The sequence below is a fragment of the Vipera berus genome, assembly GCF_964194415.1.
Source record: "Vipera berus genome assembly, chromosome: 5".
NCBI classification, from domain to species: domain Eukaryota; kingdom Metazoa; phylum Chordata; class Lepidosauria; order Squamata; family Viperidae; genus Vipera; species Vipera berus.
Window position 1 is genome coordinate 30823851 of NC_138207.1, and position 16486 is coordinate 30840336.

The 16486-nt window shown below is 36.6% G+C and overlaps 1 protein-coding gene across 4 annotated transcripts in view; it reads right to left on the bottom strand.

Annotated features, from left to right (window-relative positions):
• Positions 1-16486, bottom strand: part of GRK7 (G protein-coupled receptor kinase 7) — a 45453-nt gene that overhangs the window by 8799 nt on the left and 20168 nt on the right. The window contains exons 3-5 of one of the 4 annotated variants that reach the window (XR_014026549.1): positions 16114-16385; positions 12306-12423; positions 3274-3409 (exon numbers count right to left, since the gene is read on the bottom strand). Coding sequence is in view for 3 of the 4 variants with exons in the window: in XM_081328639.1 (XP_081184765.1) it covers positions 3079-3409; positions 16114-16385 (603 nt within the window). In the remaining variant the exon portion in view is untranslated. Of the gene's footprint in view, positions 1-2561; positions 3410-12305; positions 12424-13321; positions 13519-16113; positions 16386-16486 lie in introns of those variants that run through there. The other 3 variants (XM_081328639.1, XM_081328641.1, XM_081328640.1) reach the window with 3 other exon arrangements.

Below are 16486 nucleotides of genomic sequence, written 5' to 3' on the forward strand. Positions count from 1 at the left end.
GTTCCAGTACCATAATCTTCAGTTAAAAAATTATAGGACATAAGAAGTCTAGAAAACTTAAAAGCTGAAGAAATCATGTTATTTAGATTACCATTGATTAATATAAATGCTAAAGAATGCTCAGTAGCTGAATAAAATGCTGCCTGCCAATATTTGTTCTGATGTAGAACCAGACTAGGAAAGAGACAATTGTATACAAGAAATTCAAAGTCAGAGCACCAAATAGTCAGTTAATATTAGAGGCCTCATGTAGCTTTGGTTGACCCAATAATTTTTAGAACTACTAAAAATGTAAAGGGACAATACCTATTTAGATCCTCTTTGAATTCTATGTCCCATAACATACATTTTAAAAATGAGTAGCAGCATATTTGGGTTTTAATTAAGTAAATTATTTAATATACATACTTTAGTCATTTTACCTATTCAAAACATAATATTTTAGGAAACTCAATGATGTAAAGCATTCAGAGCTCATCATAATTTTCTTCTAATTCTCCTTCCTCTCCCCTGCCTCTTTGCTGTACTTTCCTTAACTGTACCTGTGTATATCTCTTTTTATCCAGTCTATTCTTTAGGTAATTGCACTATAAGACTTTGTTAGATACTGTAGTGTCCTTGGTGCTGTCTGAGCTTGATCATTTTTTTGCAGATGTCTTATTATCAAACTAAGTAATATAACCAGTGCTACGTAGTGTACATGGTTAATAGTTAAGTGAGCTGATGATGGGAGAGGGGCTCAAATTCAAAAAGAAAAGACAATATTGTATATTTGCTGAACAATACCACTCTTATCAAAAATATTCTGATTTGAATGTGTGTGGACACAATAGAAAAAAAAAGAGAAAAGGTCAGAGATTTTATATATATTTTTAAGGTAAAGGTAAAGGTTCCCCCGCACATGCGTGCTAGTCGTTTCCAACTCTAGGGGCCGGTGCTCATCTCCGTTTCAAAGCCGAAGAGCCAGCGCTTGCCCGAGGATGTCTCTGTGGTCATGTGGCTGGCATGACTAGACACCAAAGGCGCACGGAACGCTGTTACCTTCCCACCATAGTGGTCCCTATTTTTCTACTTGCATTTTTACGTGCTTTTGAACTGCTAGGTTGGCAGAAGCTGGGACGAGTAACAGGCGCTCACTCTGTTACGCGGCACTAGGGATTCGACCTGCCAAACTGCCGACCTTCTGATCAACAAGCTCAGCGTCCTAACCCACTGAGCCACCACATCCCTGATATATATTTTTACTGTGGGTTATTTGTATAGTGCTTTAACATATCAGTATATCAAAAATCAGATTGACCTGAATCATTGTTTGCTGTGTTTGGGTTTAACACTGTAACTTCCCTGGTGTTTTAGATTCCTTCCTAGTCTTTAGGTCGCCATTTAGGAACTGTGATGGCATTATTTGCCCTGTTAAGTTAAAAAAAAAGCTTTTGGTTTTGCCTAAAGAAGGTTATTATGAAAAATGGAAGACCAGAAATAGTAAAACTAACCAGATATTGAAGATGTTGGAGCCACATGACTAAAAATGTTGTGTAGTTTATGCAAAGTCGTATATATTTATGCAAATTAATGTGTATATTTTAGGTCTTGAGTTTTAGTCCTAATGCATTCTTTACTGAAAAATTAACTAAATTCAGCCACATAAATTAATTGATGAACACAATATTATAAACTGGAATAAGTGTTTATTTTACTTAATTGTATTGAATCAGAAACATTTCAGTAAGTTTGTGTTGCCAAACAGAGTGGCAATATGCATGTAAATAAGTTTGGAAACAAGTACCGGTACTCTGAAACATCATTGTGGATATATTTTATTGTTTCATATTTATGAGAGTATAGCTCTGCAGATTCTCCAGCCATCAATTCCCCCAGAATATCTAATTGTTTTTAATTTTTTTATTCTGCAGAGTGGCCATATTTTTTAAAAAAACTAAGAGATTTGGAAGGGTGAATTGAGTGAACTTTTTCTTGTATAATTAATTTCCAGTGCAAACATGGAAATTGACTCTTAGTTAAATTATTTGTGTAAGTGATAGTTTTCTGTCAATGATGAATTTCAACATTTTTAGTCATGTGGCTCCAAGTCATGTGGTCTGAACAAGCTAGTTTCAGAATGTCAAAAAATGGATTTTGGATATGAGACATTCAAAAAGCATTTTATAAGAACCAGATGATTATATTTATGCTATACAAATATAACTATATTATTTTGCAAAGTTTTAATGCACTTGTAAACATTGTTAACAAATTGTATTAAATTCACTGCTCACTGAATAAACATTTCTATTCCATTTGTATTTGTCTACTTAAACACCAGTTACAAACTGGTGCAGTCAATTTGTTTAATTTAAACTATGGTTTTCATCAATGTGAAAAGATCCTATCAAGAAATCTGAAATCAGTATTAAAATGAAATCAGTATTAAAAATTGAAATAGTATTAAAAATGTCTTGATAAATTAATGCTTAATCTACAATGCAGATAAGCTATAAAGATTAGTTAAAAGTTCTTCCAAATAAGAATTTTATTGTGTAATTGCCATCTTATTCACAACATTTTATATGAGTTCCAGACATTTATCTTTTTTATTTGTAAACTTCCCCCTTTTTTCTACCATTTCTAATTTTTATTTTCACCTTAAGGAAAAGAAATTGAAGAACAATGTTTTTTTAAATAGTCCTGTGCCTGAAAGCATTTTAAATAAGTGTTCTGAGTTCTCTACATTGCTGAAATCAATTTGAATTTTGTTGTTCTTTGCAAGAGTAGTGTCCATTTTGTAAAGAAGGTAGGTGTCTTATTATGGAATTATAATAAAATAGTGGCAGTTCCAAATAGAGTGATATGTCCTAATAGCTACGATTGTTTGTCCAGAAACCATCACAAGTTCTTAAAATTATTTCACTATTATAAAAGAATCTTGAAGCTTTATCTTTAAATTTCCAGCATGGAAAAGGACAAATTCATCAGCTTGCCTTTATAATATCAGTGACAGCCTGTTACACTTCTCTGAGCCTTTGAAATCTTGGAAGATTCAATTAAGCATTCCCACCTTTTATGTTATTAATTTAAGATTTATAAGAGTAAACACATTCCAGATTTGGAGTCACCTTCGGCTGACGCTAACCTGTTGGGATTATTCAGGTCTTCAAATAGTCCTGTTTCAATAACTTCTTCTTGCCAGGGTATTGGGATAGCACCAGTAGAAAATTTCTTAAAGAATTCAATGTCTTTGTCATCAAACTCAATTCCCCGAGCTTCAGAAAAATCAGCAATGTCTGCAACATCTTTGGCATAGACGACTGATGGATCTGGCACAAAGGGAGGATCAATAAGACCTGCCTCCAGCCTATAAAAATTTATTGACTTGAAGTATTGATGTTTCCTGGGATCATCATCATTACTCCTGTAACAAAACAAAAAAGTGTTTCAAATAGGAGGAAACTAGTCCTATAAAGGAAATTTATATTTAAGCATGTACTAATTATACCAGTGGATTTACCAGAGGGGTAAGAAAGAAATGATCAAAGATTTGTTAGTTAATTAAGTTTGAAGCCTTCTGTTACTTTCCAAATTAGAAGCTTTAATACTGCAGTGGGCAACAATACTTGATAAATATATTTTAAAAAGATATTTATACACATATACATACATATACACATACATATACATATACATAAAAAGGTTTGATAGCTCCGTCAACAGATTCTGTCAAGCTTACATCACATTCTGATGATCTCCTTTAGCTGAAAATGTCTAGTGTTCATTAGTTAGCCTTTTCCCCTTGTGGATAACTTGAGTAGCATTAAAGAAACAATATACTAGACTTCTTTGAAGTGGTGATTTAGACATGTTGTGGACTTTAATTTTTATCTTCCTTACCCACTGGTTATTAGTGGGCATGCATATAATCTCAAAGGAATTAAATTATATAAAAAATAAGCAATGTATTCTATAGGTCCTATAGGTAAGAAGGTCAAATCTGGCATGATTGTTGACTTGGTGGAGAAACAGTAAGCTGCACTTGTTATCAGTCTGTTTCCTGGTGCAATTCAAGGTGCTGGTAATAAAGCCCTACACAGGATGGGGGCCAATTATTTGTATGTATCAGGTCGTTTTCTATGTCAAGTTGTCATCCTATTTTATCTTTGCTTCTTTTGGGGACAGGTAGCCCCCACGTTGATAGGATTCTGGAGGGCCTGGCTGTTCTCCAAGGCTTTGGGCTGGGGTGCTACAGCCTCTTCTGAGTGTTATTAGTGGTCATATTCAGTCATCTTGTTCCTTATCTGCTTTTAACTTATTTGTTTTGCTGGTTTTGTTTTGAATTTTTTAAAATCTTTTTTGTTACATTGTGAGAGACCAAGATTTTTTTTGGGGTGGGTGGGTTGGGGGGCTTGGACAGCACTTATTTAAATAAATTGAGTTAATTTAAAAGAAGCCCTTTTGTTCACCTAGGATGGCAAGAATGCAATCTGAACCATATTCAAAAATGTCCACGTACATAAATTTCAAAATAAATAAAATGATGTAGAGTTGATTCCAAAACTGAATTTCATTACTTATGGAGAAAAAAGTGTTTTAAGACAGTCAGTAAACCATGCAACTGAGTAATATTAAAAGACATGATTTTCTGTGAACGTAATCATGTAAAATAAAAGAAAATGTGTAAATTTCTATGCATTCCTTCTTTTTGTAATGCTGATGTGATTAAAAACACAATTGCCAAAATTAGATTCAGTGCCCACTCTATAAAATCTTTGTTTCCTGTTGCATAACCCACAGGTCCTCTAGTTCAGACAGCCAAGACTATTGATATTTTTTATGAGTTATGTGCCAACAGGCTGTGTTACAGAACAATTCTTAGAAGAAACTCAGTGGCCATCGCTTTCTCCCTTTTTAGAAACTGACATTTGAGCACCACCACTAGGCCTTTGCTTGCATGTACAAGAGTCACCTAACAACATGATGGAGAGTAAAGCTAGACAATGTTTATTTGTTAACGTTTGTTAGAGTTCTTGTAGCTCTCTCCAGAATCAGATTTAAACAGTCTGAGAAGTCTAATTCCTGGTTCACTCATGCCTACTAAGTTACAATTTCTTTAATCTCTCTAGCCCATTAATATGTTTAATTCATTTGCTAGATTAATAATCAGATTTACTTTATATTTTTATTTAATAAACATGCAGATTGGTAAATATTTTTGAAAAAAATCCTCAAGCACTTTTACCATTTTACTAGCACTATAACTATCTTTTCATATTACTTCTAATTATCATAATCATCTCTGAGAAAACCATTAAAATTATATTTTCTAGAACAACAGCTTCTAAAAATTTATATTTTCTTAAACAAAATCTCAGGTGCATTCATGTCAGGCCAAGAAAACTACATGGATCTATTCATAAAAACATCAAGCTCTGGGTGAACTTAACCCAGTTATTTAACTTTATCATGAATACATTGTATGTTTCCTCAAAAAAATGAATGGTTAGAAAATGAATATACTAAAGTCTGTTCAGCTGTTCTCTGGCTAAAATAAAAAAACATTCTATTACAGTTCTATAAAAAACAAAAATTATTTATAAGGAAAAAGGGGAAGGGGAATTGCAAAGGAATAAAGAAAAATGAAAAGAAATAAAGAGTAACTTCTAACTTTCTTTGATACAGATACAAAAAGTTTAGTTAATATAACAACCTTTTCTGGAGGTGAGGGTTGTGGGTCAGCAAGCATTGTATCTCTCTAATATGTTCATTAGAGACATAGCTGGGAGAGTTTTGTATATGGCAGCTGATTTGCAGATAAACTAAGTCACAGCATGTATAATTATATTTGTATTTTTTATCCCACTTAGCAATATTACTATTCCAATATTAGCAAATATATTTAGGGAATATCTTCTGAAAGAAATTCATACAATCTTTTTCAAATGCTACATCTTGGCATCTTCTTGGAACATAGCCCTTCTTAATGCTTGCCCCAACCAAAATAATGCTTTTCTTTGGATAATACATTTGGCCTAATATAGTCTGTTTCTCAGAAACTGACAAATACTTACTTATTGCATTTAGCCTTCCAGATAATGACTAAATAATCTGCTGGAAACCATTGTTTAATTGGTCTCATTTGTTGTTTTGTCACACTGAGTTTGTAAATTAATTTTGAAAAGTAGAATCTAATTCTTCTTGGATTAACCTGTTAGTGTCAGATTCCAGCTCTCTCATACATACATACATACATACATACATACATACATACATATGTGTGTGTGTGTGTGGATTTCTTCATACACATGAGAAAAGGAAATATAGTATTTTTCTGCTTCTTTCTGATTAGTGATCTGTTTCTTTTTGTATGGCTCTGATGGAAAATCTAGTTCTACAAAACTTACATAATTGGACCTAGGAGATGAAATAGTTCACCTCTTATGACCCTAGGACTGTTGATGTTTGCTGTTAATCAGAACCTTTTTAGAGGGTCAAGTGTACAAATTAAAGCTGCCTATAAGAAGCTTTAACTTATGCAATGCATACTTAAACAGATAACCCAAGGGCTCAATGACCTTACCAGAATCTTAAGTTAATCTTTATGAAGTTGTTCTTGAACAAAATTTCGAGTGTAGAAACCATAGACAGGATTTCTGCTGTCCTTGATATATAATGAATGTCCCCCCCCATCACAATATCTTACATATGTTGCAGTAAAAAGCAAATGACAGACAAAGCATGCCACTGATGAATTTTGATAGATGCATATATAATACTTGTGGCTATCAGACAGATTCTGGACAAAATGAAAGAAAATGTGAATATTCTATTCACCTTGGGTGTAAACTCCTGTAAGTAAGATTTAAGGTTTCCATAAAAAATATCTGTTTGGGGCCACATTTTGTGAGAATAAGACAGATGACATTCTCAGTGGAATTCAAGCCAGAAGTCAAGCCTCTTCTTTCTGTACAGATCAAGGGTTTGTTTGTTTTTTTAACCTTAAGAAATGTTTGGCACTGATTGTTGATTTTTAATTGGGAGGACTGTTTATTTTTTAATTGGTGCATTCAATCATAGTTTTAGTGTATTTATTTTAATGTTTTAACCATAAACATAACATTTTCATCTGTATTTTGCTTGTTAGCCATGCTGAGTGTTATTTTTGGCAAAGAAGGAAGAATATAAATTTAATAGATAAATAGCCAAGTTCAATATTAACTATGGTGACTTGAAAAATCTGTGCTTTGTGGTTAGTATTTTCAATCAACATTTTAACTCCAACATTTCCTTGTGTTTCATTATAGTTTGCATCAATTGCTCCAAACATTGGCTTTGAAAGACAATTTAACTGTTAGGGGCTAAGCAAAACTTCTTTGCCATGACATGGAAGATCACAACTGGTAAAAGAATGCTAAAGCAGCACATTTGGCAGTATCAACAGCAGCATGAAAAACATCTGCACAAATAATTATTGCAAGACAATTCCTCGATCCTTTAGAGGTTAATGCAACATTCAATGAAGTGGAACAAAAGGTAAAATGTATCCCTGTCCTTTTACTCAGTAACTGGGAATATTTTCCCAATAAAAATATTTGTTGTTGTTGTTAGCTGCGAAGTCGTGTCCGACCCATCGCGACCCTATGGACAACATTCCTCCAGGCCTTCCTGTCCTCTACCATCTTCTGGAGTCCATTTAAGCTCACGCCTACTGCTTCAGTGACTCCATCCAGCCACCTCATTCTCTGTCGTCCCCTTCTTCTATTGCCCTCGATCTTTCCCAGCATTAGGCTTTTCTCCAGTGAGTCCTTCCTTCTCATTAGGTGGCCAAAGTATTTGAGTTTTAGCTTCAGGATCTGGCCTTCTAAAGAGCAGTCAGGATTGATCTCCTCTAGGACTGACTGGTTTGATCGCCTTGCAGTCCAAGGGACTCGCAGGAGTCTTCTCCAGCACCATAGTTCAAAGGCCTCAATTCTTTGGCGCTCAGCCTTTCTTATGGTCCAACTTTCACTGCCATACATTGCAACTGGGAAGACCATAGCCTTGACTATACGCACTTTTGTTGACAGGGTGATGTCTCTGCTTTTTAGTGTGCTGTCTAGATTTACCATGGCTTTCCTCCCCAGGAGCAAGCGTCTTTTAATTCTTGGCTACAGTCCCCATCTGCAGTGATCTTGGAGCCCAGGAAAATAAAATCTGTCACTACCTCCATTTCTTCCCCATCTATTTGCCAGGAATTGAGAGGGCCAGATGCCATGATCTTGGTTTTCTTAATGTTAAGTTTCAACCCAAGTTTTGCACTCTCCTTCTTCACCCGCAACAAGAGGCTCTTTAGTTCTTCTTCACTTTCTGCCATTAGAGTGGTATCATCTGCGTATCTTAGGTTGTTGATATTTCTTCCGGCAATCTTAATTCCAACTTTTGATTCATCTAGCCCTGCCTTTCTCATGATGTGCTCTGCATATAAGTTAAATAGGCAGGGCGACAGTATACAGCCTTGCCGGACTCCTTTCCCAATTTTGAACCAATGAGTGGTTCCATGTCCAGTTCTCACTGTTGCTTCTTGACCCGCATATAGGTTTCTCAAGAGACAAATAAGATGGTCTGGTACTCCCATCTCTTTAAGAACTTGCCACAGTTTGTTATGATCCACACAATCAAAGGCTTTAGCATAGTCAATGAAGCAGAAGTAGATGTTTTTCTGGAACTCCCTAGCTTTCTCCATGATCCAGCGTATGTTGGCAATTTGATCTCTAGTTCCTCTGCCTCTTCGAAATCCTGCCTGTACTTCTGGTAGTTCTCGATCCACATACTGCTGAAGTCTAGCTTGTAGGATTTTAAGCATGACTTTACTAGCATGAGAAATGAGTGCAATGGTGCGATAGTTTGAACATTCTTTGGCACTGCCTTTCTTTGGAATTGGAATGTAAACTGATCTTTTCCAATCCTGTGGCCACTGTTGAGTTTTCCAAATTTGCTGGCAAATTGAGTGTAGCACTTTTACTGCACTGTCTTTTAAGATTTTGAATAGCTCAGCTGGAATACTGTCACCTCCACTAGCTTTGTTGTTGCTCAGCTTTTCTAAGGCCCACTTCACTTCACATTCTAGGATGTCTGGCTCGAGGTCAGTGACCACCTCATTGTGATTATCAGGGACATTAAGCTCATTCTTGTATAGTTCTTCTGTGTAATTTTGCCACCTCTTCTTAATCTCTTCTGCCTCTGTTAGGTCCCTGCCATTTTGGTCCTTTATCATGCCCATTTTTGCATTAAACGTTCCCTTCATCTCTCCAATTTTCTTGAAAAGATCTCTGGTCCTCCCTATTCTATTGTTTTCTTCTATTTCTTTGCACTGTTCATTTAAGAAGGCATTCTTATCTCTTCTAGCTATTCTCTGGAATTCTGCATTCAATTGGGCATATCTATGTTTTTCTCCCTTGCCTTTCGCTTCCCTCCTTTCCTTAGCTATTTGCAAAGCTTCCTCAGACAGCCATTTTGCTTTCTTGCATTTCTTTTTCTTTGGGATGGTTTTGGTTGCTACCTGTTGTACAATGTCGCGAACCTCTGTCCATAGTTCTTCAGGCACTCTGTCTATCAGATCTAATTCCTTAAATCTATTTGTCACCTCTACTGTATATTCAACAGGGATATGATTTAATTCATACCTGAGTGGCCTAGTGCTTTTCCCTACTTTCTTCAGTTTAAGCTTAAACTTTGCAAGGAGAAGCTCATGGTCTGAGCCACAGTCAGCTCCTGGTCTTGTTTTTACTGACTGTATAGAGCTTCTCCATCTTTGGCTGCAGAGCATATAGTCAATCTGATTTCTGTGATGACCGTCTGGTGATGTCCATGTGTAGAGCCGTCTCTTGGGTTGTTGGAAAAGAGTGTTTGCTATGACCATCGTATTCTCTTGACAAAATTCTATCAGCCTGTGCCCTGCTTCATTTTGTACTCCAAGGCCAAACTTGCCTGTTATTCCAGTTATCTTTTGGCTTCCTACTTTAGCATTCCAATCCCCCATGATGATAAGGACATCATTTTTTGGTGTTACTTCTATAAGGTGCTGTAGGGCTTCATAGAACCGGTCAATTTCATCCTCTTCAGCACTGGTGGTTGGGGCATAGACTTGGACTACTGTGATATTGAATGGTTTGCCTTGGATTCGAACTGAGATCATTCTGTCATTTTGAGGATTGTATCCCAGTATTGCTTTTCCTACTCTTTTATTGACTATGAAGGCTACTCCATTTCTTCTGAGGGATTCTTGCCCGCAGTAGTATACCTGATGGTCATCTGAATTAAATTCACCCATTCCTGTCCATTTTAGTTCGCTGATACCTAAGATGTCGATGTTCAGTCTTGTCATCTCTTGTTTGACCACGTCCAGCTTTCCTTGATTCATGGATCTTACATTCCAGGTTCCTATGGAGAAAAAATCTTTACAGCATCGGACTTTCCTTTCACCACCAGACACATCCACAGCTGAGCATCCTTTCGGCTTTGGCCCAGTCGCTTCATTCTTTCTGGCGCTACTAGTACTAGTCCTCTGCTCTTCCCCAGTAGCATATTGGACGCCTTCCGACCTGAGGGGCTCATCTTCCAGCGTCATATCGTTTTGCCTTTTGGTACTGTCCATAGGGTTTTCATGGCAAAGATACTGGAGTGGGTTGCCATTTCCTTCTCCAGTGGATCACGTTTTGTCAGAACTCTCGGCTATGACCTGTCCGTCTTGGGTGGCCCTGCACGGCATAGCTCATAGCTTCATTGAATTACGCAAGCCCCTTCGCCACGACAAGGCAGTAATCCATGAAGGGGATAAAAATATAGGGTGGCACTAAAAACAAGGGTATGGCTGACTGATGAGAACAAATAAGTTTGAAATGCATATCAGTCTCCCTTAATTCTTTGTTAGCAATCCAAACAACTTTTTTTTGCAAAAAAACAAAAACAGCCCAGCTCCCTTATTGGTTTTCCTAAGCCTATTGCAGGGCTAGCAATCTTGGCTCTTTTTTATGACTCGTGGACTTCAACTCTCAGAAATCTTGAGCCAGCCATGCTGAGGGGAAAGGGAGAGGTTTCCAAGCTGAGCCATGCTGGCTCAGGAATTCTGGGAGTTGAAGTCCATGAGTCATAAAAGAGCCTGCACTAGAGGAGGACATTAAAATTATTTACAGGATTACTTCTTTAGGAACTAAACTTTTAGAATCTAAACAGCTAATTCAGAAAAGCCAACAGGAAAGAACCTCACATTTTTCATCTGCTTCTGTCTTTTGGAAGGTAAAATTAGATAACAAAATAATCTATTTCTTATGTTAACATCTCTGCAATGAAATCAAAGGTAACAGGAAAGAAATGAGAAACATTTTTCTCAATGTAATATGTCTAATTTAGCTGATTCTAGAAAAAATAGTATCTTTTGTACACTCTTGAAAACTATTTTCAATCTAAACAATTCTTAAGAATGAAATATTGTTAATTTGGACTTTACTTTTACTGTTTGGACTGTTGTGTGTTTTGAAAAATAGATTATTTAGAATCCAGTTATGTTGCACTTCAGTCTTTAAATAATTAACCTAGTATATACATAACAATATATGATGTTTTCCCTGGTGAGCTTAACATCAATAACAACATTTATTAAAAAGGCTAAAATAATTTCTGGGGGTATTATCTGTATAGTAAAATTTTGGACAAGCAGTGATCATGTTACATATGTGCATAAGCGTAGTCAGTAGCATATGCCTTTTAAAAAATATCAAACATGCAAGGAAACAAAAATAAGTCCAAAATATCTGTATTACATCCAGAAATGCCAACTTTACAACCAATATTTCTCATCCATAACTATGGTACCCTAAGGATACCTGCATACATGCAAATGTTTCTCTGGGATCAGTAACGCAACAGGAATTGCTTTTTCCTTCCAGTAACATATACCTAAAAATAGTTTATTGCATTTGGCAATTGTACTAAAAAAAATCTCATTCATTTAATTTGAAATCAAGTGAAAAATTGATTTAAATTATTTTATTAAAACAAATTAATGGCAATTCTTTTATAAAAAGTTGCCTCAAACAAAATGAGTTTGAAATTTATTTATTTATTTATTTTAATTCCATTTATATCCCGCCCTTCTCCGAAGACTCAGGGCGGCTTACAAGCTTAGCAGTATGCCTGCTCTAGATAGTTGAATGCTCCAAAATAAATTTTAGACCAGGCCTACCAAGCACCCTTGGACAGAGCACAGACTTTTTTTTAAAAGTAATAAAATCACCACCACTGCCCTGAAAGTCATGTTGCCTAGTGCCTCCATGGCTTACCATGACCACAAGCTCCAACACTGTAGATGCTCCTGTAGTCACCAAATCATTGATTAGCCCACCAGCATTCCTTTGCAGACCAAAAGATTTTTAATTTATCAGTGTGGGCCTTTCCTTTCTACAAGATAATAATAATAATAATAATAATAATAATAATAATAATAATAATAATAATAATAATAATAATAATAATAAGAAGAAGAAGAAGAAGAAGAAGAAGAAGAAGTTGTTGTTGTTGTTGTTGTTGGAAGGGACCTTGGAGGTCATCTAGTCCAACCCCCTGCTCAGGCAGGAAACCCTATACCATTTCAGACAAATGGCTGGCCAGTCTCTTCTTAAAAACCTCCAGTGTTGGAGCATTCACCACTTCTGGAGGCAGGTTGTTCCACTGGTTAGTTGTTCTAACTGTCAGGAAATTTCTCCTTAGTTCTAGGTTGCTTTTCTCCTTGACTAGTTTCCATCCATTGCTTCTTGTCCTGCTTTCAGGTGCTTTGGAGAATAGCTTGACTCCCTCTTCTTTGTGGCAGCCCCTGAGATATTGGAACACTGCTATCATGTCACCCCTCACCCTTCTCTTCATTAAACTACACATACCCAATTCCAGCAACCGTTCCCTATATGTTTTAGCCCTCAGTCCCCCAATCATCTTTGTTGCTCTTCTCTGTACTCTTTCTAGAGTCTCGACATCTTTTTTACATTGTGGTGACCAAAACTGGATGCAGTATTCCAAATATGGCCTTACCAAAGCATTGTAAAGTGGTATTAATAGTTCACATGATCTTGATTCTATCCCTCTGTTAATGCAGCCTAGCACTGTGTTGGCTTTTTTGGCAGCTGCAGCACACTGCTGGCTCATATTTAAGTGATTGTCCACTAGGACTCCGAGATCTCTCTCACAGTTACTACTATTGAGCAAGGTACCACCTATACTATACCTGTGCATTTGATTTTTCCTGCCTAAATGTAGAACCTTACTTTTTTCACAGTTGAATTTCATTTTATTAGATAGTGCCCAGTGTTCGAGTCTGTCCAGATCCTCCTGTATCTTAATCCTATCTTCTGGAGTATTGGCTATTCTTGCTAGCTTGGTGTCGTCTGCAAATTTGATGAGTTCCCCATCTATCCCCTCATCCAAATCGTTGATGAAGTTGTTGAAGAGCTGCACAGACCTCTTCTAGATTTTCCTCTTGCCTTTCCGAGTTAACTCCTTGGTCTGTCATTGAGCAAGAATTGACTTTGTAGGGAAGCATATTATCATTTGATATATATTTAACGTATGTTCTACCTTTATTTACCAATTATATAATATTTGTATGCAATCCACATGGCGAGGTTTGGGGAAACTTACAATAGAAAAAATATATATTTAAAATCATAAGGTTAAAACATCGCCTGGCCCGCACCGCCTCCGCTGCCCACATCGCGCAGCCCCGCCATATAGAGTGGGCTCTGCTGCTTCCACAGCACCAGCCGCGCCGGCTCCAGCCCCAGGGAGGGGAGCCCGCCAACACCCTTCGCACCTGTGACTGCAGCAGCACTGCCCCCTCACCCCCCCGCCTCCTGCACCCGCCAAGATGAGAGTTCCAGCACTTTTTTAAGAAAAAAAGCACTGTATACACACACACACACACACACACACATATGCTATATATACAAGAATGTAACCATAAATATATTATTATATTTCAGACTGAATAAACTTTATTTATGTGAAAAATGTTGCCCTTCAAGCAGAATGTATTTATTTAAATATTTATAAGCCATTTTATTTGGCATTTGAAGTAGTCTATAATCACTATTAAAAGCCTCTCTACAGTTCTATGAAAATCTTTGGATTGTCTGATTTGTTTTGCTTAGTTTTACTACTAAATGTTATCAGAGCTTTATAGAAATCTAATGAAATACAGAGCACCTGAGTGAACATCTGACACCAAACACTGATACCTTTTTTCCATTTATTCCATAACCAAAGCATCCAACATGCAATGTACCTGTTCGAATTGTATCATTGTCCCCCCGTTCTCATCATTCTTACTCATTTTTTTTAAATTGGCATCACACAAAAAAAAAACCAACCAAAGCTCTTTTTAGTTTAATATGGCTTTGTAGTAGAACAGGCTTGCAGAATGAAAAACTACCCTCCTCTCACAATCTTGCTTTATTTCCTGCTTTGGAGGTGTTGCTTAGTAGTTCTACTGCCAGCACCAGCCTCCAGGCCAAGCCTCATCTGCTCTGCCACAAAAGGGGTCTGCAACCTCGACAACTTTAAGACTTGTGGAGTTCAGCTGAAGGTTGCAGAACCCTGTGCTACAAATTTATTTATTTAAAAGTTATATATGGTTGCCCATTTTTCTGGCACACAACTCTTGAGTAGCTAGCAACCATGATAAAAACATAAAGGCAAACACAAAAAGAAAAATATATATCAGAAGATGAAGTTCCCTCGGATAAAGCCCTTTGCCCAAATTCTGTAGGAAGAGGTTTCAAACTATTATTAAACATCACAAGGAATTCTAAAGAAAAGAAATATTCTTAGGAACACAGCCTGAAATAGGTCTGAAAACTAAAACACCCAATTTCATAACTTGTTCAGAGAAGTAAAGGACACGGAACAGAAAGCAAAATCTAATTCCTAGCTATACTCGTTATAATTTCTACAGAACAAATGATACTCTGCCTCAGTGTTCCTGGATTTCTTCAGCTTCTTTGATATTCCAAATGTCTGAGCGATGGAAATTAGCCCTTTTCCAAAACGTATCTATATCCCACAGAGAGAGGGTTGGAGTCTCGGGCTATTTATACATAACCAAGACTCATGTCTCAGTTGTGAGGAAGTGGACTGTGAATCTGCAGTTAGGCATGCAGGCTACAATCACTACAGGCTTATTCCTAGAAACCTTGTTTAGCACAGCTACTGTTTTCATTTATAAAAAGAATACTTGAATTGAGATATATAAAATGCCAGCCACCTTTCTTTCCTAAAAATTCTTCCTCAAATCCTAATTTTCTGCTCAGCTTTAACCAAAGTTTAAATTGTATATGATGATAGAATCCTCCGCGACTAGTGCACAAAGATCAAGATCTTTCCTTCCCTGACTGTGTGATTTTAATATCGAACTTTGGTACTGTGATCTTATTTAACGTTATATATTCAAAAGCAATATGCTTCTTTTTCAACATTCTTATTTTTGCCCCCAAACCAAATTCCTTTAGAATGTCATACCCAAGATTATGGTTATTCAACCATGTTCATCATAATATGGCATTCATTTATTTATTGTATTTACATACTGCCTTTTCCCTTGGGAACCTAGGGCAGGTAGGGCCCTTATGGGGAATATTTTATCATATTTTATTACAAGAGCCCTGTGAGAAATGGAACTAGGAGTGAAAAATTGACCCCAAATTATCCAAGAAACTCTGTGGTTCAGTGAGGGAACTGAACCTGGGCATCTCCAGGTCCAGATTCAACAAAAACCAAACACTATTTGCTCAGATCCTCCTACGTGCTCTCTAATAGCTCTTCCTCAAAATTCAATAAAATGCTATTCACCAGTGCTTGATCTGACTACAGCATTCTGCACCACAGAAGCAGGAACTTTCAAGGGCAGCTATGCACAATGCCTTACAGTAATCCAACCAGGGAGAAGGGGATTACTGTGGCTAGATTATCTTTGCACCCAAACAGATTTTAGCTCTTTAGCTTAAGCAGTCTTAGAAAATTATACAGTATTGACATTTGAACTTCAGTTCCTTAAAAAATTATGGCGGTACCAATCAATCAAAAGAAGAAGAAGAAAAATGATACCTGCTTCCTAAACGATTTTCAGGATTCTTTTCCAAGAAGAGTTTGCAGATTTCTTTTGTTGTTTCATCAAAATTAGCATGCTGGAACTGCACTTCATCATTTATGGTTCTTTTTTTAACTTCATCTTTTTCAATCTTTTCTTTGTAATCCTTGAATGGTGTTCGACCAGCAACCATTTCATAAATACTGCATCCCATAGCAAACCAGTCTACAGGATAACTATAACCTTCATCCTTTAAGATTTCAGGAGCCATGTATCCATTAGTTCCAGCCTGTGACAACATAAAATAGTTTTAATAACAAGTAATCCTAATTAGTGATGCATTTGAAAGAGAAATAATCAGTTCTTTGGATGACTCCCTCAGAGCTTCAT